The sequence below is a fragment of the Bombus pyrosoma genome, linkage group LG3, assembly GCF_014825855.1.
Source record: "Bombus pyrosoma isolate SC7728 linkage group LG3, ASM1482585v1, whole genome shotgun sequence".
Taxonomy (NCBI): Eukaryota; Metazoa; Arthropoda; class Insecta; order Hymenoptera; family Apidae; genus Bombus; species Bombus pyrosoma.
Window position 1 is genome coordinate 4179235 of NC_057772.1, and position 25515 is coordinate 4204749.

Genomic DNA, 25515 nt, shown 5'->3' on the forward strand with positions numbered 1-25515 from the left:
CACTGTGAATTACGTTTGATCCATGTTATTCTATTACTACAAAATGGATCATACATAAGTCGATAAAATAATTTAAAATAAAAAATGTTCTGCATTTATTATTTCACTTATGAAACGAAAGAAACTTTTCGGACAACCTAATAAATAAAATAGCAAATGCAACAAGCGATGAATAGTTCAGACTTAAACACGATGGAACTCGTAAACCAATGTATCAGCTTTATAACGAGATCACTAGATCGTTCAGAGATTTATACGAATCAAATATTCTTCGTGACAGATTCTAGCCTACATTCTCTCGAGTAAAAAGCATGCATACCTGTAACCACAGCAGATCTATTACGGAGTATTTCATAATTATACACATTCTCCCGGTAAAATATTCAAACCACTCGATTAAAACCTCAAATCACTCGGTCATTTATACCCTGGAAACGTAATTGAGCTTGGTAAATCGAGAGGTAACGGTTATCACTGTTGTCTCGCCTCCTTTCAAGTAGCTTCCCTCGAATGTAATCCGTTAGTGGCCCAAATAAATGTCATTCGCGAGTCCCGCGAACCGATATGAATTAATTAAAACTTGTTAATGTTGCTCGACGAGAATCGAAGACGGACGCCACTTTCCAACCGTGTCCGTCTCCTCCTCGCTACCGTTACTCGATCCGAATTAATTCCGACCGTTCCAGCTGCCTCTGGCTCAATTAGCCTTCGATATTTCAATTATTCGTCCCCCGAGGACCTCGTGTCCTTCTCCTTTTTCTTTCTCGCTTCGCCGTGTTCGCCGATTTAATTGAATGTCAACCTCGACCCAGTAACGATCCATCAATATTTTCTTCTTTATTTCTTGTCTTATTTAATTGTTTATCTTCTTCGCGATGCTAATCGACTATATCGGTTTTTCTCGACATCTAGGTGGGTTGGGATCAAGCGAATTTTTCGTTCGGAAAATTTAAGCTTAGATCGCGCTCTAATAGAAGCTACTATTAGGTTGTCCGAAAAGTTTCTTTCCTTTTATGAGTTTTATATTATTTCGTCGAATTACGTACGATCCATTTTGTTCTGTTGAGATAAACACCGCGACAGAGTTCACAAACTTGGTTTCACGTTTGTATGGAAATGCACTGTTGTAAAAAACACGTTTGCGAAAGAAAGACACTTTCCGGGCAACCTAATACATACACGTAGGTATACAGTTAAAAAATAGCGCGACGCGCTATCGTATTTATTATTTATTTACATACTAATTAATTAGGTCCAAATATATGACATTTCGTATCGTATAGCCACAAAAGTTTGATACTACGCTTGATGTTATGAATATCATTTCATCAATTATGAATATATCTATATATGAAAATTAGTTAATATACTTGAAAATAAAAGTACGTGGAAATATTGTCCATAGTCACCGCAGTCTCTAACGATCTCCGTAATAACCTCCGATTCCTAAAATATAAAATAAACCATACAGATCACTGCCCTCTTACTTCCTTCCCTCATCCCTAATTCCCCTAAACGATAACTCACAGAAGACACCTCAACCCCCTAATCACGCAATACCCAATCGCAAGCAACCAAACTTTGCGCAATCAGATAAATGGAACAGCGCCAGCTATTTAAGAGAACGATCGACGCGAAAAACTGAAATCACGTCGGCTAAAACTTCAGCCGTGCCTTCGCGAAGCTTCGAGATCGAGGCCTCGCGTCGATTACATTCTATTTCCGCTTGGGACACGCGTGCTCGTCATTTGCGGCCACCTGTTCGCTCGTCAAACGACGCACCTCGATAAGGACGCTCGATCAGATAATCCGCGCAGCACCGAACGCACACGTTTCTACGTACGTGTGCTCGTGATTAGCAAAAAGTTCCGTTAACGGGCCTCGACGAGCACGGTGACTGGACGAAACGAGGAACAGCAAGAAATCAACTCGAAAAGCAACTCTTAGTTAGAGGTAGGAACCTCGTGATAAATGGCGAAGGTGCAGCGGTGGCACGTGGCTTGCGAAACCTCGACTATCGCGTACTGCTACTTTGTTTTACGTGGAATGTCGTGAAATGGCGTTTGGCGATTAAATGGTCAGAACGCGTTCGTTGCCACATCCATCCTCTATCGAATTATCGATTCTATGGAATATCGTGCCTCGACACTGTCTCGCGAAAGTACTCGAATCCTTATTGTAGGAAACATTTACGTCGATATTGTGCGTGTTTTGCGAAACGTTTCGAAATTTTATCGCCGCTGTAACGACATACGACTGTCAAGATTACGTTGACAAAATTTGAAAGCGATCCGACTATGTATATAGAAACTAGAGAACATTTATTGCAAACGCATACGTATATATAGTACAAAATTATCATACAACACGAGCAGCGATCTCGAACGTCTAAATATTTCATAATTTCTATGAATACGTTTTTCTATTTGTTTCCAGCTTCGCCGTATCTCTTGGCCGTGGTAGTCGAGTCTCGTAACGGTGTCAAACATAATTTCAAAATATTTCGTACAACGTACGTAATATATTCGTAAAAAGTCTATTCGTGAAAAGTCTACGAACGTTCGAGTACCTTCGCGAGTCTGTACAAGTGCGAGGGTGACGCTGGTGACGAAAGTGAATTTTTAAAATCCGGGTCTCCGGCTCGTACCGCGGAGGACGTCGACCTTAATTCACTGCTAACGACTCGATTGTTGTCTGCCTACCTTCTTCCATTACAAATGGCAAAACGTTCTCCGCCAGGGGATTCTGAAACGCGTTCTTTTTTCGCGTTCTCACGGTATTCCGCGCGCGAGTCGGTTTCTCAAGTGCCGTCGGATCAAGTGCAAATTATGATCCGCGGAACAACAGCATCACGCCAGTGCAATAGGTTAACTCAGCTCTGGTCCTGTTATCGCCGCTGTTCGATCTTTGCGCGATCATGAGCTTTCCTATTGCCACCTCGTAATCATGTTCAACCACCGACACTCCTGTGTTCTTTTTCTTTTTCTTTTTCTTCGACCTTCTTCCTTTCACACCGTGATCTTTTGTCTCTGCGAGTTTCAACGTCTCGCATTATGAATAATTCCCTTTTATATCGAAACGTCCGATCGTTTCAACTGTTTATCCGATTGTTAGACCTCGTGTCTTTAGATTTGATTATCGATGGTTAGAGTACGAGATTTCCCTAGTTCTCCTGTTAGAAATCGCACTACTGCTTGTTTATCGTGTTGCAAAATAACGATCCAATGGTGAAAACCGATTTTTCTTAACATATACACATGCCTTTTCCAGAAAAGCGAAAGAGTATTACAGCCCCTTTAATTTCTGTTCGATACGTTTCAATTTTCTGTTGGAAAATATTCATCAAGTCATATAATTGTTATGAACGTGGCTGTATTTATATCATAGAAGAATTCTATTTAATTAAATCACGAAACTGTGGATGTGACGATAGTTGTTTCTATGGAAACAGTTAATTCTCGTTGGACAAAAGTTCAAGACACGGATCATTCTTATTCGTAATTAATTTTTGACTGTTGGAATTTATTATTATTATCTGATTAGTTATTATCTTGTCTGAAGAGTTTTTATCTGAAGAGCGGAAGATTTGAAAAGGACCGTTTCTCTTGCGAATCCTTCGATTTCTACGTACGATGATGAAAAATTGGCATCACCGTGCGCGATTCCATTTTTTAATAAATTTAGTAAAACTGTCGCGCTAAAAAGAACGTCATCGTTATGTAAATTAATTACGCAGCTTCATAACGCTTAATTCATTTTGTTTTTTTTTTTTTACACTTCGTGTTTATCGTACGTGTGTGAGCGTGTTGGTCGTGGGACAGTGCTCGCGTATCCACGAGTTGATCTGAAAGAGCAAACGGTATGCTAATTAGATTTCCACCTGCCAGGGGTTTAAGGCGAGTACGCGAGACACAGAAAAGCACCGCCCGGAACTGGTTACTCGATTACAGTCGTGCTTCAAATAGGAACGTTCGACGTTCTACAAATATTGAAATAGTAGAATTGGCAAGCGGTACTTGAGACCATTTTAGTGATGAATGTCTGCGCATGACGCTCTTCGTATATTAATTTAGAGCACATCGTGCTGTTAATTAAACGGTGTGAAAGTAGGCCATAGAAGCAGATTCGTGAAGTAATTATAAAGTACGATATATATATTACCAGGTTATAACATATAAACTGATTTGCTTCTATCAATTTTTTAAATCTTTATTTTTATACATACAACAACGTAGAATTTCCTTTCATTTATATAAATAAAATATATGAGCTTAGCCCTGTAATTATTCTGTAATTTGAAACGTTAATTTTATCGTTGTCTAAGCGAAAAATCGAAAAGCAGCATTTGTGCCACGAAGAGTTGGTATACGCAAAGTTCTGCCGTATTGCTGTGCGTGATGATATAGTTAATAAATACAGGAAACTGCTGATTATTACGAGATGTCGCGGTATCGCCGATAAAATCTAGAGAAAAAACGTTAATCGTTCCAAGGACGATAGAAAACGCTAGTTTCAATTATCCGGCTACCATTTTCCAGCCGTATAATATATTATACGAATGTTGGAGCGTGGAACCCGTGGACCCTGTACTCTCATCGTAGCGGCTTCATTAATCACATCACAAATGTAATTTCCATACCCGGTTCAAAGCGTGATTGATTGCGCGTATGCGAGAAAAATCCGCATTAGCCGCAAGTTCACCCGTCTCATTAGCCAACGCGAAAAATCAACCACCCCGTGGTAATCGTGCGATCAAGGAGAAAAATTCGACCAACGTCAGTCTCTCGATACTCATCGTTTTATACAGAAAATCGACGTGTTATCTCCATAAACTCGCCGTTTACCAAGTATACTTTGCCATCGGAATCGTATTATCAACTGTTCCAAATTTTCCGAATTTTCTAACTTTCCATCTACGTTTAGAAAATCTACGTCAATCGGTCGATCGATACGAAACTCGAAAGTCTAATTAATCGTGTCAATCGGCCGAAATTCCATCGATTCTCGCGAACGTCTCTTCCATCGTCTTCTGCACTCATAAACTCGCTCTCGTAAACTCACCATTCACCGAGTACAGATTTTCTATCGAGATACCTATTATTCCGCTGTCTTGAATTTTCTAAACTCGTTGAATTTCCATTCGGCGAACTATATCAGTCGATCGGTTCCAACTGAAAAGCCCAATTAATTATTCGTTGGGAGCATAAATTTCATACGGAGATATTCGACCGCCTTGAATATTTGAAATTTCCATTGAGTAAAAAACTATATCGATCGACGTATCGGAACGCAAGAGCCCGATGAACGCGTTCCAATTCTCGATGCTCGCCGACCGAACATCTCTCTAACTCTCGTCGTTCGTAGAACTAACTTCCCACAAACCCACAATCCTTGACTGTGCATCGAAGAGGTGCTGGCCGATCGCACGTGTTTCACGTGCAGGTTGGATGCACTCTCACGGGAAAAGGCTTTCGAACGGTTTATCCTTGCGGTTTGCGTCGGTCGAGTTCGTAAATCGAGGATCGAGACGGTGGTCGAGTGAGACTTGTCCGCGAATCGTCCAAGCTACGTGAGACGATAGATCACGTTATCGGGCCAGAAAACGGCCTCTCTTCGAGCGAAAGATCGAACCGTGGCGATAGAGCCGAGGAGAAACGGACAATTACAAGCGGCCTGTGCTCACCGATCGACCGGGTTCCCCGCGCGTTTCCATCGACGCGTGTCCTTTTCGTTTGGTCGTTCAGTGACGCGTAAAACGCCGTGCGCGTTTTATATCACGACCGATCGAAGGAAGGCTCTCGTTGAGATCGTTTTCCATGGACGGGAGGAACGCTTTCGCACGCTCTTCGCTCGGCCTCCTCTCCCTTTCTCCGGACGTCGAGCCTTTTTTTTACCATGGGAATGTGTGCCAAGTGCACGCTCGCGGAACAACGTTTCGGCGGATCGCGATTTCTTCGGCCTCGAACTGCTCGCTACGATTTTATTCGATGACTGTTTCAACGCTTATAACTCGTAAGCGCCGAGATACTTGGCGGATTGAAAATTACCGAGGATTTTCACAATTTCACTGCAGCCGCGTGTATTTATACTGTGAAACGTATCGTCCTTTGAGTTTTCTAATTAATCGAATTATAATTTTATTCAACGTCGCCATACATTTGTACGAAGCGAAAGGATATAACGAATTTTTTGCGATAATACAAGCATAACACATTCTCAGCCAGTGATCTGGCGTAAAAGTTTTATTCGTCTGAGGCTATGGGCGAGATGTCGTTTATTTTGTGTAAAAGAAAGATGTGGCAAGAAAGCGGTTTTATTACACGCGCGGAATGGATTATGGTTTAATTACCAGGCTTCTTCCAGGTTTTTCGGCCTCAAACATCAAGATCGAGATTCGGCAGGATAACGTTTTGTTTAACTTTGTCCGATGGAACGTATCTCGCGTTTTAATTAAAATAATAAAAAGAACTGTCCTTTCGACCACAAGTGACGACCATAGCGTTACGAAACATCTTATTCAAAAGGTCACACGAATGACATTCGATAGCAAGTAAGGGTTAAGTATTTATCGATCGAGAAAGTAAATTTAGGTTGAGTATTCTAGATGGATACGAATTTAGGACTTGCTCGAGTCAATGCCCTTCTAATCGATGCCTATTCAGATCTATTTCCTGTCTATAATAAGCAAACAGCACTGCATACCAGTACGCGTCGTGTTCTAGCTAATAATAGTCGGGATTCAACGATGAGTATTGACATGTCGGCTTGTTTCAACGCTATTGGATTATAGTCCGGAGGAAATCGATTCTCGTTACTATAGTTTGTTACTACAACGTTCACTGTCCTGTCGCTCCATTTATTTTCGATCTGAGTACACGAGGAACGAAGCACATTTCGGAGACTGTCAATTCACGATTTTAACAATTTAATAGAAGAGTTTAAGAAGAATTTAATAGTAGCAGGGTGAAGAAAAAGAAAGATATATATATGATAGAGTTTCTATCGTAATAAAATTCAACATTAATTTTAACGAAAGCATGGAAACTCTTGCTAGTCGTGAAATACAAGCGTCTGCGCGACACTTATCACGAAGAATGCAAATTTCACTCGCAAGATCCTGGAATCACAAATTTCTCCCAATTACGAAGCATAAGAAACGCAAGATGGGATTTTCTGGAAATGCTGCGAAGCAGAACCGAAGCAGAGTCGGCGATGCAACAAAGAGATAACATCGAATCGTACGCCATTCACCACGGAGCCGATCCTCCTTGCCCTGTTACGAAGGTTTTCTTCTGTGGCGTTCTTCCGGGTCTTCTTGCCACTTCTGCCGGCTCGAATTACCGATCGAACTAGTCACCGAGTCCCGGAGACCGACGGCGATCGTGTCGTATTAACGAAGAGGTTTTTGCCTTTTACCCGTGCCAGAGAAATCCGACGAGTGGTTGGATTGTGCAACGAAATTTCTGCCTCTCTCGATTTAATGCCGCCTTCGCCACACGAACGCAAGAAGAACGAAGCTGTAAGCTTCGGCGGGGACAAGAAACCTTAGGGACGTGTTCTTCCACGAATTAGATCTCTGAAAAGTCGTCTGTCTGAGCTGAGCAGAGTTTACGCAATTTCCCGTTCTTCCTGCTACGCGTTTCCGGTTTCCAGAAAAGGTCACGGGTCATTTCAGACAAAGAAGAGCATGAGAATCGTGTTCAAGACAGATGCGGGTTAAAGGGGAGCGTGCGTTTCATGGAAGCAAGTAAGAAAGTTCAAGAGTTCCTCGAGACTATTTTTTTCAAATATATCGCGTGACATCGAACTTTTTGATAGAATGGAATTCTATCTTCTCCTTTTTTTTTTTTTTTTTTCTCTCTGACATTTAGAGATAAAGAAGAGAGGTACCGAGAAAAAAAATAGAGAGAAAAAAGCTACTAATGTGGTGCTACTGATCAAAGTTCAGAGAATCGTGGACGAGATTGGATTCTAATAGAAAAGTCAACGTGCTAGTAAAAGGCAAGAGATGGAATTAAATCGGTAGTTCCTGCCTCGGTGTCGCAACGAGCACGAAGAATTTTAATACCAGGCCGCGACAAAACGTTGTAGAAAACGATATCAGCCTGCCGATTCGCGGCACTCTGTTCCCTTCTTTTCACGATCGAATTACCGCAGATCAGATTCGATCTTCTTTCCTCACGGTAGGTGCCAGGGCTCGCGTGTCTCGATATTTCATACGCGTACACTCCACAACAGCAGTTCTGCCTGTACAATCGTAACTTTCATCCTGATCAAATACGCGATATAAATTATTCCGATAGATCGATCGTATGTTTCAACGGTAAAATCGACGAATTTTCGCAAAATGTCAACCGATCGATTTGGCCGACTCGCTTGTGTTTCTGCATCGACGTAAAATCACGTTCGAAATAATTCCTCGGCGTCATAAATCGTCGAAAATGTTTTCCTGGTTAATTCCGTGGTGAAAGGTAGACGAGAAACGAGGGAAAAGCGAAAGAGCCAAAAGAGAAGAAGGGATAGGCGAGGTCTATTCGTAGAACAATAGGCGGCATCGAGGTACCAGACGATGAAGTCACGATACACTCGTGTTCCGACATTGTGGACATTTTGCCGCGGCCAAATAGCGCCGATTTAACGCGCAACACACAGTTTCGCGACTGGCCAACAACAGTGTCCTGTAATCGCGACAACTACGAGCATCAAGAATCGACTTGAACACGAGCGCATCCCATAGAAAATGGCAACTACGTGGAAACAGAGCGTGTCCTGGTAATGTCGCGACACGAGCTGGCAGAAGCGCGCGTGTCCACGAGCACTTGTTCCTTATTCGCGCAGGAAATTAACGCGAGCAACGTGAATGTAAGGTAATTAGTGGACTACAGATGTTTATGCAAATTCGTATCTTTTACGAACGTTATCAGAGAAATAGACTGGAAAGTCAGGGAAAAATAGAAAACTTGAAAAATTCGTGCATGAGATGTTTAATTAACGAAGCAACGATGTAGCAAAGTTCCCTCTGCAATTTCGTTACTTCCCCCTCGAGTATCTCTTCAACTCGTTCCGCAACTTATCAGACTCTGACATTCTGTCAGGTGTATTCACTAGGAAGTACACGAGGAGCAGAATTCTCTTAATCACGCGAGTTTCGATCGACAAAGTTGCAGTCGAGTGGACGAAATATTCTGACCGCGTATCAGCCGTTACCTGAATGGATCGCTTGGAAATGCAATGCCGATTCCAAGGGAATCGACGGTGACTCGAATAATCCCGGCGTGCACGACGAAGCCACGCAGATGAATAAAGTCCTCGTAATTGGCTGAAACGCAGCCCCGCCACGACATTTTCACTTTCCGCAGATCGTTGCCCCGATAATTACATCTATCGCATACTCTGTCGCCATTCGTTCCGACAACCAACGAATTGCGATCGAACGAAAGCACCAGTTAAAATTGCAAGATCTTTGGTTCACTAGCGCGAAGCTTCTCGAAAGTGAAAAATTATTAGGTTGTCCGAAAAGTTTCTTAAAGTGATAATAAATGGACAACAATTTCTGTTTGATATTATTTTATTGAATTAGGTGTGATCCATTTCGTTCTATTTCTGTTATTATGTTCGTGAATAATTCGATAAACTAATATAAAACAAAAAACATTGTGCGTCTATTATTTCCTTATAAAGCGAAAGAAACTTTTCGGTCAACCTAATGGAACTTCGTTTTCTGACTGAAGAATATACAACATGCGTTATGTCGCGCAAGACATCTGTACTCCATCCCGCGCGGCTTGACCACCGACGGTCTACGCATCGTCCTTCCAAGCCTCAATAAATCCAAGGACCCACCGTAAAACGTTAACATTTTAACGTCATTGTTTCGATATGTTTTCACTTCACACGTTTGACTTGAAGGAATTCCTCATCATAGAAATATTTTCGGTATATAGCTGGTACTTAAAACGGTCCTTGGTTTTATTATACGTTCTTACAAGTTACGGAGAAAGCAGGTAGTCACCTAACGGAAAAAAGTGGAAAAGTGTCTAACAGAAAAGCCGATTTTTCCTATGAATAAAGTCGACCCCGAGTCACGCCGATCGGAGGCTTCCTCCTCCAATCGTCAGCTGTTCACGTTGGCTATAACCAATGGTCATCGCAGATCGTTGCCCTCACTCTGCTAACGAAAAGTGTGAGCAACGAATCCGTTTTCTTAGTTCAAAAGACACACCCATACCGAGCTTTCCTCCGTAATCACACAAGAACGAAACTTACTTGTTCTCGACACGAGAGAGCGGTCACTCTCTCCGCTCTCCTTCTCAAGCTCTAGGAACAGTCAAATTCGCCTCCCCGATTCGTATTCGTCAACCACGCTGTATCTCTTTGGTGTATTAAGTGTTGGAAATATACAAATTTATAACCCTGTAAATCGCAGCGTTATACCGCAACAACTACCCCTATTAACCTAACCGAAATAAGGGGATCGATCTATTCGTGGTGTCGATTATTCTAATCGTAACGAGAATTTACGACTCCCGTTGACGCGTATTCTCGCGAGCGCGTCTCCGGGAGCGCGATTGATCGAAAAGACAATATGTCTAACTTCTTTTCTATCTCTTTTCTATCGGAAAGGTTCCAGAGTTTTGAGATTTCAGAGTTTCAAAGCTCTAAATTTCCAAGATTCAAAAGTCGCAAAGTTTTTAAAATTTTTAAGCGTAAAAACGTTGTCCCCTAGAATATCAAAGAAAGAAGATAATTTACACGCATTTCCTTTTCTCGAAACTTTTCACAATTTGGATAGAAATAAGCATGCACGTGATATCCAGTACCTGAAATTAAGACGACCATTTTGTAAGCGCCTAAGGTCGCATGAAATTATGTCGATCGGAATAATAACCAGAGTACAGAACCTGACAAAAATCCAACTGAATCGCATATCGAGAACTTGATTTATCCGTCTGTTCGCGGCGCAAACGCGACGAAGTAAAAAGTGGAACGTCCCTACGGTGTCGCGAATTAAACGATACCTCGTTAATCGCGTTGATTCGGCCTATCGATCGTTTCAAGATACCTGCAAAATCGCGATCATAAAATTCATGTTTCGAAGAACGCGTTACACTAGAGATGTTCCAAGTATTCCACAATTATCCAGTCGTGTCTACGTGATTTCAGATTATTCGGTAATGAACATAAATCTCTCGATTATAGTTCAATCTCTTTCCCACTTTTCCTTACGCTTTTCGACACGATGGACTACAAGTCTCTTCGTCGTATGCCTCCAGGTTTCTCATTCCATTCGAATCGTCGTTATAATCTTATGAAATTTCGATATATCGGCGGAAAAGTGGATCGACCTAATTTCCAAGTATCGGAAAAACTAATCGATTCTATCGCGCAATTACAAATCGTACGTCGTGGCAAAGCTCTGTTAACCCTTCACTGATTGGATAAAACAATGGCGTACACGGCTCGCGGCAGTCGTTTACCTGAAACCCTTGCGCACCACTACTCTATACCCCGCTATCGAACGTGAAAATATCGTGTTACCCAGGAGACAATGAACCGAGGCCCTCGCCAATTATCCCGACTTCCACGAATCTCGCGTAAAATCCTACTTCGGAGAACGTGTATTATTTCTCGAATCGACTCTAAAGACGATCATTAAAGAGATCGATGCGAACCTTCTTTATACAATTTTGGGTTGGCAACTAAGTTATTGCGGTTTTTGTCATTACCATCTAATGACAAAATCCGCAATCGCTTAGTTGCCAACCCAATAGCTTCCACTAAGCCATTCTATTAATCGACGCAACGACAAGATAGCCGCGCAACAAATCTAATTTGAAATTGATCATCTTTCTTCGGATTTAACTTTCTCTGCAAACGTACGAACAATCGATGCATCCGTGTACCACGTACTCCATTTGAAATCCTTTTTCAAAACCGGTGATACTGTCGTTAATCAGGTCGTTCGATTAATACGTTGACCACCACGTTGTTCATAAAACACCGGTCACGCCACGGTGGTCATTGGTGACGTGTATTATTTGAAGCGTTTGAACTTCTTACAATTGTAAAGATCGAATGAAAATTTACAATTAGGGGACTTTGAATATAACCGATAAATGGAAGATACTTTGAGATAAAAAGTGCCTCCACTGAACGATTAAACATTTTTATTAGAACATCGATAAAAAAGGATGAGAACAAATGTTGCATCTAACGATGCACTGTGTTAAAACACTGCGGCATCCTGAACGAAACATGTGATTTCGGTGTGGCAGTCAAAGTGTCTTAACCGAAACAACGAGCGAACAACCGTTCGAGTGGCATTTCCTCGAAATCGCGATCGCATAGGTAACACGAGCGAACACAGCGCGGAACAACAATCGGCACCTCGGGTCCCAATCGAAACTGCTTTCTCTCGTGGCCGGGAGGTTGGCATTACCAGAGAGCCGTGCAGCGTTCCAGAGATTGATTGCCTTATCGATAATTAGCTTAGCACGAGCAACCGTGCCGGACCTTTTGTTTCACCGTCTGACCTCAACAACGCCTTCGTCGGACTTCTGCGACCACGAGAATTCCCCTCGCGTCGAGTCACCGGCGGCTCACTTATCGTTTCGTACGTGCTCGTTCGAATTTCGTCGTCGAATCTCGCGAACCTGCTCTTACGGACTAGCTAGCTGGTAATTTTCGTTTCTCACCGCGTCGCCATTTATCAAACGGCGAGTTACTAGTTTGCAGAGTGACTAAGGCGAATGTTTCCACGAGCCAGCCGATCTCAGAGTCTTCCGACGATGGAAAGCGAAACGAAGGCACGGACGAACGCTTGCCAAATGGAGAAGCACGGGCTGCTTCTTAAGGAAAATTCAGTGAAAACAGGTTGGATTCGATGGCTTTTCCTGGGCCGTTCGAAGGAAAACTCGAAGAGGGATCTAGATCGATTCTAGAGCGGCGGATCGAAGTTTCTCAAACGAGTATTTGCGTTCCGAGGAATCTCGTAATGTTCTCTGTTGCGAAGTGTGGATTGCAGAAGGCCGAGATTTCTCTGGCTCCTTGGATCGGTCAACGTTTCGTCAAAGTAGACGAACCTGTAGTTGCATGGGAAGTATGGTACTACGATTCTGGAGCATGGTGTTGCTTAGGATCTTACGATATTCCATACTGCGAAGAATGAATTACGAAGAAGTAAGATTCCCTGAAGGTTTGCGCGACGTTTCCAAACAAATTGCTTCTTCATCGAGGTAAACGAACCCACTGAAGGATCCTAAAACTCGGCATTCCTCGCGATCTAGCAACGTCCCACGTTGCGAAATCGAAATTCCAAAAACAGCAAGATCCCAGCGAGACTTCCACGGCATCTTTGACTAATCGGTGTTTCGTCAAAGCTAACGAACGCTCCACGGTGTAATTCAACAAACAATGAACGCATCGATTAGCGGACGCGTAGGTGGAGACGAGGATGAAGGCGCATTTGCACGTGTCGCACGTCCCTTGGGCGCCGAGGCGACGACGGGGAACCTGAAGGTAAAAATACGGGAGAAAAGAAAAAGAAAAAGAAACGGCGACGAAAGGAAAGAGGTGGAAGAAGAGAGGAAAGCAAAAAAGCAAGAAAAAAGAAGAGGACAGCGAGGAAAAGAAGAGAGAGACGAAAGGAACGACGCGTGCAGGAAGGGCCGCCTTGAAGCTTTAAGAGGCAGCTCACAAAGGGTGGAGGAGAAAAAAAAAGAAGCAGCGACGTGCGTACGGGGCATAACTTGCGAATAATGCGCCGTTTTATACGGGCGTACGTGAGCGAGCCGTAAGCAAATGCATTTTGCGGCAGCGGGCCTTAAACCGCGCTCACATGTACAGTCCGTTGCATAAGATCGTCGATGCATATATCTCTGTATGGATATTTCTCTTCATCCCCCTTCTTCTTCGTTATTTTCATTCCCCTTCCCTTTCCTTTTCCGTCTGATTCTAATTTTCGCTTCCTTCCCTTCTTCCACTTCTATTTTCTTTCTTTACATTACCTCCCTTTCTTCTTTTTCCCTCTGCTGTTTCCTCTATATTCCTTTATCTTCCCTTTCTTTCGTCGCCTAACCTTTCTTCCTTCCATCTGCATCCTGAGCTTTCAACCTGCGTAAATCTTTAAGAAAATAACATTAATTTTCACAAGATCTTTCCTTCCTTCTCCTTTCTTCTTTCGTTCCCTTGTCTCTTCTTTCTCTTCTTCTCGCCTTGAACTTACGTTACGCCGATACGCATAAACGTTCGTGCAAAAGAAAGAAATTAATTTTCACGGGAAGAGACACCAAATTCACGATATTGCGCCGCAGATTGTACACGTATGTCCCGTGCTCGGTAAGGAAATGCGTTCGTCCTGTTCGTCGTTGCGATAAAAATACGCTCGTTAAAGCCTCGTGCGATGAAAGTTGCACGAGTTCCATCCACGGGAATGTTTAACAAGAACTCGTGAAAGACCACGATGACTCGTCTTCATTCAATATTGTTCAATTAAAAGCTCGTAAAGTTCTTTGATACGGGGATGGGGGCACGGTCGAGTGGTCGGGTTCCGAAGATCCGCCCTTATACCCCGGATAATCTTCCGTGGAATTACAGAACGATTTCACATGATGCCAGCAATTTCACTGGAAACGACGCGGCAGAGAAGGAGATTCATTTCTTTCTTCTTCTTTTTTAGTTTTCTTTTTTTTTAATCCGGGGATTACGCTGCAATTTGGGCGCCATTGAAAAAGACGATAAAAGAATAACTTTGCTGGCTCTTTTTTCGTTCGAAGCTTGTCTTATGAATATTCGTTGTCGTTTTATTAACGATGCTTGTAACTCTAATTTCTTGTAGATTGGCTTATAATTTTAATATCTTGTATAATTGCTGCAGAAATTTAATCTCTCGTAAAGTTCCATTTGAATTATAACGACCATGTTGCTATTCAGGTTAACAAGTCTAGAAATTTCCAACATAGGTATAAACGTTTCTTTCGTTAAATTAATACACGTCGTTCACCAAGGCATTCTCAAATCACTGGCACAGAAAAAAGAAACTTCTGCAACTTGAATAGTCGACGGTACAGATATTCTACCAATGATAACAGAATAATCTTCATTAAAGAAAGAATGTTTCTGTCAAATATTTTCAACGCCCCGATAAATCTAACATCCAAGGCCATTGGCCTACGAGTGACGCGATCTACTTGGCCCGATTCATAAATACGATAGTTTCTTTTATTCAAAAATCTCTGTTCGCGTTTAATATTAATGTTCACGGAATAACTGAAAACGAACCATCTTCCCTCGTACGAGTATAACGTTACCAATCCTTTCGAACAATCAAGATTCTGTATAAACTGCAATACCATAAAGGCATAAAGGCAACGTGTAAACGTGTCTTTCTCCAATTTAAAACACATCGTTTACGAAGGCGAGGAACGCGACGTCCTCGAATCGCTGGCTCGGAAAAAACGAAACTTCCACGACATAGATAGCCGATGCTCCGGATTTTCTACGAATTAATATGATTAGCCACGTAGAGCCACGCTTCTATTGTGACTCCCATTTGCAGTGAAAGCATACCATTAGAGACGTGCCACTTGCTTTTCCTCGAAGACGAAAAAAAGAAAAAAGAAAAAAAGAAAAAATAAAGAAAAGAAACGAAGAAAGATAGAAGAAGAAAAATTGGCGAGCGAGGACGAAAAGAAAGAATGGACAAGAATACGAAGAAAGCTCAAGATGAAGAGAAAGAGACCGGTTGCGATCGTGAGGGGACACGAGGCGCGTCCATTATGATGCAAATTAACGTTACCCGAGGAATTTTACGCTCGGCCTCGATTTTTTTCCCGCGTGTTGCAGGTTCATTAGAGTGTGCCAATTTCTTCTGGCGTTTCTCGCAGAACCGTCTGGGAAAATATCTTTGTGCGCGAATTCCCCGGCTCGATCCAGGCCAGTCCTGCTCGCGAGAACGAATTAAGCCAACGTGCACGCGTTAATTGGCTAATTAAACGGGGCCATGGCGTAACATGCGATCGGGCCATTGATTCGATCGATTTCGTCGGTTCGATCTTTCGACGATCGTTCTTGAACAACGTACAACTTATCGAAGATACAATAGGGAAAAGGACGATTCGACGAGCGAGTTTAACGAGAGTCGGAGCAAGTGTAACCCAGATCGGAAATAGCCTGAACAGAAACCGTTCTAGACTCGCTTTAGATTCGACTTTGCTCGTCCCGCGTCACTGGCTTTAATGGATCTTCGGCTTAACGACGTGCGATCTTCTTTAACTGGCCACGCACAAATCGAAATTTGCATAATATTCGCATGCTCCGTTCTTTACGATCCTACCTTGACTGCCTCGACTTTTTAAAATTACTCTCGAGTGAGAACTTGATTCGGCAGAAATTTCGATATAAGTGGATCGTTGGTTAGGAAAGTATAGCGATAAAAGCAAATTGCAGACAGTTTTTGAAAGGAAATTGTGAGAAAACGTGAAATATGAGCGAGGTTAAGCGTAATATAAAGTTAAGTAGTTAAGGACTGCGCGAGTCAGACATAACGCGACCTAAATATGTGCCAATTTGGCCCAAGTCCGGCATCATTAAACTCATCGAATTAAATACAACCCACGTTCATAAAGACGACTTTACGTGACACGAGTGTATATTCCACTTGTTCTTAATATCGTCCATTAAACCTGCGCAAAGATCTCGATCATAATGCGGCGCAGAATTATCCTACGAGATTACCGATTTACCATTTTCCGAACATTCTACGCGCTTCATTAGAAACACAGATCTCGAGGTAACGTTATATGGAATTATCATACGCGATCAGTGCGGATACAGACGGCCGTTGCCTCGCCAGAGTCCTTAGCGGTACGCACGCTTGATAAACCATAAATTCTGTTATGGCGGTAAGTGTGCAATTCGCGTGGGATGAGGCCAACCGACAAAAGGAAAGCGCTCGTTCTTTCTTCACCTGATAAGACCGTGTTTTCTCTGCTACAAAGAGCCCAGGCTAACAATGAGGTATGCCAGGGTTACGCAATAGAACGCGTCTCTGTATTTATACACGTTTATGTGTGTTTGGGTACGTACGACGACGATTGTGCAATATGACGCCGGTGTACTTAGTATAACGCAACGTTCCCAAAAGAAACACGAGCAGCGTTCTTGTATCCTGATTGCGGCTATTATTTAACGATCGTCGCAACAGATACGGGAAGAACCAGCAGAAAATCGGTTGACAAACATCGACACGTGTCGGCGGTTCCGTGGTGTACGGCCACCGATACGATACGCAACACGTCGACATGCTGATTTAGCAGGTATTATGCTTCGTTTCGACGCATACGCTGTGTCATTATCGTTATGCAACTAATCGTTGGTAAACGACGGATAGGATATACAGCGAGGGACGAAATTACATATTCGTACGGTCGGAACGTGGCAATAGAAGAAAGAAAAATATGTTCGGCGCTGTTAAATAATATTGGATAACGCGGTTCTGAAAGATCGAGAGACAATGATTATTTTCTTAATTGTAATCGTACGATGAAAAAGGTATGGCATTGTGATCGTGTTATCGGTGAAGTCGGCGTCTCTTATCGTTGGATACGTTACGATACCGAGGCCACTGCAATATTCGTTTATTTTATTACGCACGCGGTATAATGTGCTCGATGACTCTACAAATTCGTTATCGCGATTAATGCACCGTTGTTCCCGGTTACGCAGTTTTATGCGGACTCTGCCTTAAATACGGGTCGAGTTCCTTGTGCTTTGTCGACGATCAATGCGTCATTGATGGTGTTTAATTTGGATAAAAGATCGACGAGGAAAGACGCGGTCGGTAGCTTGGAAAGAAAGTTTATCACTCTCTAATTAAAATATTGGACGATTGTCTAAGCTGAAAATTCTTTAAAGTTCCAGATTAAAACTAGCCAACGCGGCAAAGATTTTACAGCCAAATGTCTGAATTGCTGTTGAAAAATTCCGAGAATATAACTCGTGGAAAATGTTGGAGATCGAATAAAAGCAATAACGTACGCGAGAGAAACGTACAGATCCGAGGAAAATTGGATCAAAACTCGATCAAGGAATCTCGTGGCGATCGTGCACTAATTGTCTGTCGTTATCTAGAGAATTGTCAAGCTGAAAAATTCTAAGCAAACAGGCAAATCTAGAACAAATTCCATATCTAAAAGTACAACTGCTGGGAAAAAATTCCTTAACCGTATCACGCAATTCGTAGAATATTCGCAAAATGTAACGCTAATGAAAACAATAGTATACGCAAACAAAATGGGCAAACTCGATGAAAATCAACATCGCTAAACGCATGAATTAGCAAGATCCACTTAATTAAGGAGTCTCGTCACGATTGTGAACCGAGAGAAGACGGTTGTTACGCACCGTTCGTCGTTTAGGCTTTAAAGGCCTTTAAGGCCTTAAGGCGCCTTCTAATTATTCACTTTCTCCGACGTCTCGCGGTGAAACGAGCGAGATTTACAGGCTCGCGTCTCGCTCGATGTAATTTCCACGATAGTTTCAACCTATTGAGAACGACAATACACAGAGCCGCCGATTCCCACCGAGCTTCCGGGTTGTTCGTTATTCCACGATGCCCTGTTTATCGGCCCGTATAACGATCGGTGGTGCCTACGTTTGTTTTATCCAGCTTGAATCGTTTATTTTCATACTCCTATCGAACAGCCATTAGAGAAATAATTGAATCGTTCGGAACGATAACGCCAATCGCGACTCCGTAAATTGAAAAGCAGAGGAAAATAACGTTCGTAAGGTTATTGTTCCTAACCTACCGTAAAATTTGCTGTTGTTTTCTGCCATTTCTTTCCGATCAATAGGCTATCCATGTTTATGCAAATATATTTTTATAAATGCAACTAAAAGAACAAGTTGTATCGCTCACGAAATTATATTTCGTTTTTTCTGCATTTTGTGTATTTTATGGATCTCGCGTGTTTCCGCTTCTTAATTTCCTACAAATTAAAAAGTAAAAAGTTCGAAACAGGAGAAGTCTCGAACGTTTCTCGAAGAACGAGCATTAATCGTGTTACCTGAAAAATAAAATTGAGAAACTCGCAAAAAGCAGAGTTCGTCGGTTCAGCTTCTAAGAGGCTCGATTAGTACTCGTTCTTACGCTCGATTCGATTAAAGTGCGAATTGGGAATAAATCAGAGGCTGAAGATCGAGCATGTGTTATATACAGGCATCCTTTTCATTACACGAAACGATAGCGGTCATCTAATGAGAGTAATTTGGGGAACAGACAACGCGAACTCTTAGAATCAGATGTCTGCCTTTCGAGATGATATATGATCGTTTATGACGTAGAAAAGATAATTTGAACGCTGGAGGACTTTTTTTTATTGTAATTATGTAACGCTAATCATATCTTTCTCGTGATGTCAACACACTTCTACGGTTCGTATCATTGTGTTACACTTTTTTGCTTTTATTATATTTTATAATTTTGTCTTTATCGAACATAGAATTATTGATTCCGTGTCACTTTTTATCTAATCATCTTTCTCTGTAATCGTGAAAAATATGAAGAAATCGTTAATATAAGCCGCTCCTCGTTTCCATACTATGCAAAAATATTTTTCAATTTGTTATTTAAAGAAATTGAAAGTCTCTCTCTTTGTTGAACGACGAACAACATCGAAACATAAAGATTTATAAACCAGGATAAAATTGCTGAGAGAAGAAGAGAGAAGAGATAGTTTGATCTACGAACTTGTAGAATTTAGATCAGAATTTTTGCAGAGCGAGACAATAACGAAGCAACGACAGATTCGATGATTATAACGAAAGCGACACCGCGATCAAGATACTGTCATATTCTGTATGGAAGAACGTCTGCCAAGGTGAACGATGACTGCGAACCGGAAGAAGAATTGCCATTATTCGCGGGACGGCGAAAAACTCGCGGAAGAGCAGTCACAGCTGTCATAGAAAATCAAGGGAGAGTTTGTTGATCGAGGCCAAACACGGCCATCCATGAAACCGCTTTCTATTCGTGCGTTTCTCGACAACGGGCTCCGCAACGACGCGTCGTACAATTCGATAATCGATCGTTTAAACTCGCTCTTCACGCATCCATTCGACGCTGATCGAATCGCGAAGCGTATACTATAATAACGATATACACGCTTCTAATCGATTCATGTTCTACGATAGCTATCTCCGGCTAAACGATCCTGCGATTTAACAAATTGTTCCAAAAAGAGTGTTACGACTGACGAGTTCGAAAAGCCAAACTTCTCTTTCACTCTTGCTTTTTTTCTTTCTTTTTAATATAGATACGTACGTAGAATAACATTTCGACCAACACATAATGAATTCCATACTATATTCGTTAATTACTGTTGCGAATTATCGACTAAAGAGCAACCGGTCAGGTCAAACCGATCGGTCGATATCGCGTACCTCGAATGAATTAACGCTCGAAGTGGAGGAGGTTTAATATATCGAGTGTTAGAGTAATCCAACACTGTGTTGAACTTGTTGTATAAACGTAACGTGTGATACGATGCACGACGGTGGTAAGATCTCGTTGGGAGTGAAGTATTTCGCCCGTACGGTACGATGTCTGATGATGAACTGTCCTTCTACGTTGCTGATTCTCCCTACCAGCCGTCGGCTTTCGTCCGTCCATCGTGCCCTTCCGGCTGGTTTTTTCCAGGGGTTTTTTACCTGACCTCGGAGTCGTTAGATTTACAGCTCGGGGAGAACATGCAATTCGGAATTTCCTAAAGAAGGGAATGGGCCTGTCCGTCACTCAAAATCCCGAACAATTATACTCGATGACATTTTTAAATCAGTTTCTATCGTTGCCTATTTGCCATTGAGTTATGATCGCTCCTCATCGATACGTATAAAATGTGAGATATCTCGCCGATGGTCTTTGGCAGCGGGATACAAAACCGGATACAACGACAGGCAAGAAAGCTGAAAAGCTATAAAAAAGTTAAGCAAAAAAATTATATCGCCAATAAAAGAATCGGAGACGATCGCAGACGAATAGATCGGGAAAGCTGTGGTTCGCATTGGTCACAAGTAAGATCGTGATGGTATTGTTAGAAAATTTGCAACGAAATTTCAGCCGTGATAATCTTTAGGGATTAATTGAAAGACTTTATCCCTCGGTGGAACATCGATGACTCTTGAACGCCTTTGTACGCGTCGATCTCGCGGTATTTAAGCTTAGGCTGCGGAAGCGTGGTAAAATGATCGGAGGTGGAGATCGGAAATGCCGCGTCTGAGCCATCGATCACTTCCGTTTCGATGCCTCGAGCTACGTGGCGCGTTATCGACAGTCTATGATCGCGAGATCGTGTTACAAGATCGATCGAACCGCACAATTTTCTCATTATCGAGAAAGCGAGGATAACCGTGCAACCCTGCGCTCGATCTCGTTGTGGATCCTTCGCAACAGTGCTGAAACGATCGATACCATTGCCTTCTCTTCGCGTTTCCATTTCCATCTTCCCATTCTCGATATCGCTTCAACGAACAAATGCTATTTCATACGCCACGACCACCGAATCAAAATTTCTATCAATATACGAGGATAATAATTCCGATCGCAGTACCATCGATGACTCTGACATTCTCCAACGATCAGGTAGCGATTCGATAAAATTTTAACAATAAAATTTAACAAATAAATGTTCATCGAATAAATCACAAACCACGTAGCAATATGAATTTGCTATTTTACTCTGTCGTTGCAAATAGAAGATGTAGCAAGCTTGCTCTTATCGATTTCATTTTTTACAAGCTGCAATTCTATTACTGTTATTATAACGCACAGACATATGAATGTTGTAAAATGACGTATGAATGTTTTCTATAAAATAAGCGTCCAAACACTTCCACGGGACGCTATACCGAAACTTTAAGAAATAATAGAAAATGATGGAAGCAGCTGTTCTCGAACAACGTGCGACGTACCTTTTCCCATTTTACGGTAACTGCTCGCGTACGTACGTGACTACGAATTACAAACAGTTCTCGCTGGTTACCGATCGTCCGGTTTTTTCTCCGCTTTATATTTACGACCGCGAACTGCGAATCGGCCGTTCCTTTCTAAACTTTCTCCGGCGAACAGCGACGCACGATTCTTAACGCTTCGTATCGAATTTTTGCCGCGTCCAGATCGATAAGAGAACCGCCGATTTCGCTGTCCTCGGAGCGCCTGGTGATCTCGGCCACCGCTGCGAGTCCTTCATCGAGACCGCCGAGATTTATGCCGATCGTGAGCTCCCGTTCAACGCAGAACCACGGATATATTAATTTCCACTCCGTTATCGCAGCGATTCTTCTTTTCCGCGTGGTTGTCGGTAGCTTGGCGCTAAGAGAGAAATCGGTGTCCTCGAACGTGTCCTCGAATCGCAAATCTATTAATCGTAACTGGAGAGCGTCGTTCGCTTCGTCGATTGGAAATTATTTATTTTCCAAGAATTTCTTCGGGGCAAGATATTTGATACAATGACAGAAATAAATTTCTGGCCAACATTTGGAGATAAATTCGTTTGCGGCGCATAATTATTAAATATTAGAGAAATTCCACTTTCCATTTGTTCGTTAACACCTTAGACACGGTTGATCAGGTGTAGTAGCAAACAGAGGAAAGTCCGATCCTGTTGCTTTCTTTTACTATCGCAAGATTATTCGTAACCGACGCAAGCAATCGTTTTTCTAATCTTTTTATTCGAAACTTTGATCCAAAAACGCGTATACCGGAGTAAAATTTGATAAATGATGGCGTTAACGTAATCTTCTTTGACGATAGGTTTTAACGGTGAAGTATAAAATTCGTCTCGTTCCTCTTACCTTCGTTCGATTCAGCGGATTCGAGAAATCCCAGCCCGGGGCGACGAACAGGTACCCGCATTTTGAAATCTTCCTCGTTGCCTGCAACATAAATATAGATCGTGTTTAGTTTTGACGTTGATCGATACTAGTAGCTATCGTTAACTCTACAAATAGCCAGCAGGCTTATTGGTGTTACGTTATGTCGGGTAAAAAGAATGTTCACTGGATCGAAGTTATAAATGTTTATAGATATAAATGCAGTGACACTCGATGAACAGTGTAGAGATAGTACAGAGTTAGCACAGAGACGGTACAGTGAAAGAAAAGTCAAGAGGTTGGTGAGATGAGAATGAATCCAAAGAAGTCACACTTCGTCGCGTGCATTATGCGTTTCGTCACGTTGCATTGAACTTCTGACGTCGTTATTATTTCTATCGAGTACAAAGACTTTCTACGTAGTTTCACGTCGCGCTTATAGAACTCGCCGGCTGTAGGCGGACACCGGAGAAATATGTACTGGCGAACCAAAGAAATATGAATATCGATGACACAGATTGGACATTGTAAAGCGAGACTTAACCTCGATGAATATAAACGAAAAACATATACCTCTAAATCAATGCTACGTTTTATGCAGCAGTCTCGTTAACTTGTTAACTCGTTCCTCTTCTTTCACGTCCCTTCAACACCACTCTGATATATATTTACATCTCGATCTTCTAACGCGAACAATAGAGAAACGTACGTGAAGAAACAAACATGTACCGAACTCTCTCTTGTGCGTATCGATTTCATTAATTTTCTATTTTATTGCTCTCGTTTTCCGACCAACCCCCACCAGCTTCATCGTAATATCAACACTTTGATCCTCTGACGGGGTAAATTTAACCTCGATAAATAAAAATAAGAAAATACATTTTAAAAAAAGGACACATATTCTGTTTTATATAACAGCTCATTAACTGTCTAACTTATTCGACTAGTTCTCCACCCAACCACGGCCAACCCCGCTATAATGTCCACACTTCGACCCTCGAAACGAATGGGAGAGAGAGAGAGAGGGAGAGAGATAATTATTAAAAAAGTTCCGGCGGTGTCCATCGACGTCGACATTCCAGAGAAAACATAAGCGGAATATCAACCACGAAAAGCAATCTCCCGTCGCGTCCATGGAACGAGCTTCTCCATGCAGCGAGCTAATCAAACTTTCCAACAACGCCGCGGCTGCACGCCAGATCCTCTTCAAACTCTATTATTATGTTTAGAGGAAGATTTAGGGACTACCGTCCAGGGATAGAAAGAACGAGAAACAGTGAAGAGAGAGAGAGAGAGAGAGAGAGAGAAGCTAAGGAGGATTGGATCGAAGGGTTCAAGAGAGAGGAAGAGAAACAGAAACGGCGGCCATTCAGATGGAAAGGAAAGTCACGTGAGCACGTACAATATCTTCGAGGAATCTTAAATCGGTCATTCATCAGAAGCGAGCGTACGTTTCACGTGTTTCACGTGTTTTGTCGTAGTATTTCCTCCACTCATAGCGATATATTTATTTCAACGATCGATGAAAGCCGCTTCGACTAAAAATTCTCTTCCCACAGAAAATATAGAACGATCGTATGTTTGTTCTTTTTGACTGGAACTAGGATTAAACGGATAAAAACGCGATAATTGGGAATTTTCGACTGTACGATTCGAGAGCTCTTATCTGGAAGATCGAATTTATTTATTGGAATTTCTCGGCAGGGAAAGGAAGAGATCGTGCTCTTGTATATTCGTCTTTGTAATTAGAGAGCCCTTTTATAACAGTAATATCCCAATGTATCCATCCTGACTTCTTCTTCTCTTTTTAAATAAAAATTGCTCGTTATAACCCTAATTCCTTGTAAACTCCTCCGTTGTGGCTTCATCATATTCTCATTACACGTCTAAAACAACGTATATTTAAAGAAACAGCAAGGTTTTAACACATACTCGTTACCGAGCGCATAATTTTCCATGTTTTCCCCGAAGGAACAACTTCGACGGATCGTTTTCCTTGGAAATATGATAATGAAGCTCGCGTGCACCTCTTTCGCGTTACATTATTCCACGGGAATCGCTTCCGTTGATGCACGGAAGCCAGTTTCGATAGCTTTACACCGCGCGCTTTCCAAATATCTCGAAAAAAAAAAAAAAAGACGCGATATATCGAGGGGAAACAAAACGACCGTGCGTCACTTTCGCTCGTTACGAAAGTTGCATCCCGAGAAGGGAACGAGCCACGCGAATCGGCGAACGGTTTTTCCTCTCGCTCGAGAACTTTGTCGTGGAATTAAGTATACATGTTCGAGACGATCGAGCGATCTTCGACAGCTGAAGAAATTTCACCTAGAATGACGCGCGACGACCCAGATTTCCCGTGCTTAATAACAACCCGTGCATCCAGTCGAAGGTAATCGAAGGTAGTCGAATAAAAAGAGAAAGAAAGGACAAGTACAACTTTGTCGATCTGCTGATCTTGATATGGCATCGATGAAAAACGTCTGCGATAGGAAGACACGAGGTCTCTTTTGGAATAGATGAGAAATCCGTGAAGTTTTGTGAAGAAATAAAACTAATTGCAATGGATTAATGTATAACGATATCGATTTTATTACTCAAGTTAGGAATTGGTTGTGGAAGGTAACTGTGTTGAAGGTTGTGGAA

The 25515-nt window shown here is 42.1% G+C and overlaps 1 protein-coding gene across 4 annotated transcripts in view; it reads right to left on the bottom strand.

Annotated features, from left to right (window-relative positions):
* Positions 1–25515, bottom strand: part of LOC122566125 (protein outspread) — a 213651-nt gene that overhangs the window by 127836 nt on the left and 60300 nt on the right. For all 4 annotated transcript variants that reach the window (XM_043722895.1, XM_043722894.1, XM_043722898.1 and 1 more), the window contains exon 2: positions 22852–22932. In XM_043722895.1, coding sequence (XP_043578830.1) covers positions 22852–22932 — 81 coding nt within the window. The remainder of the gene's footprint in view (positions 1–22851; positions 22933–25515) is intronic.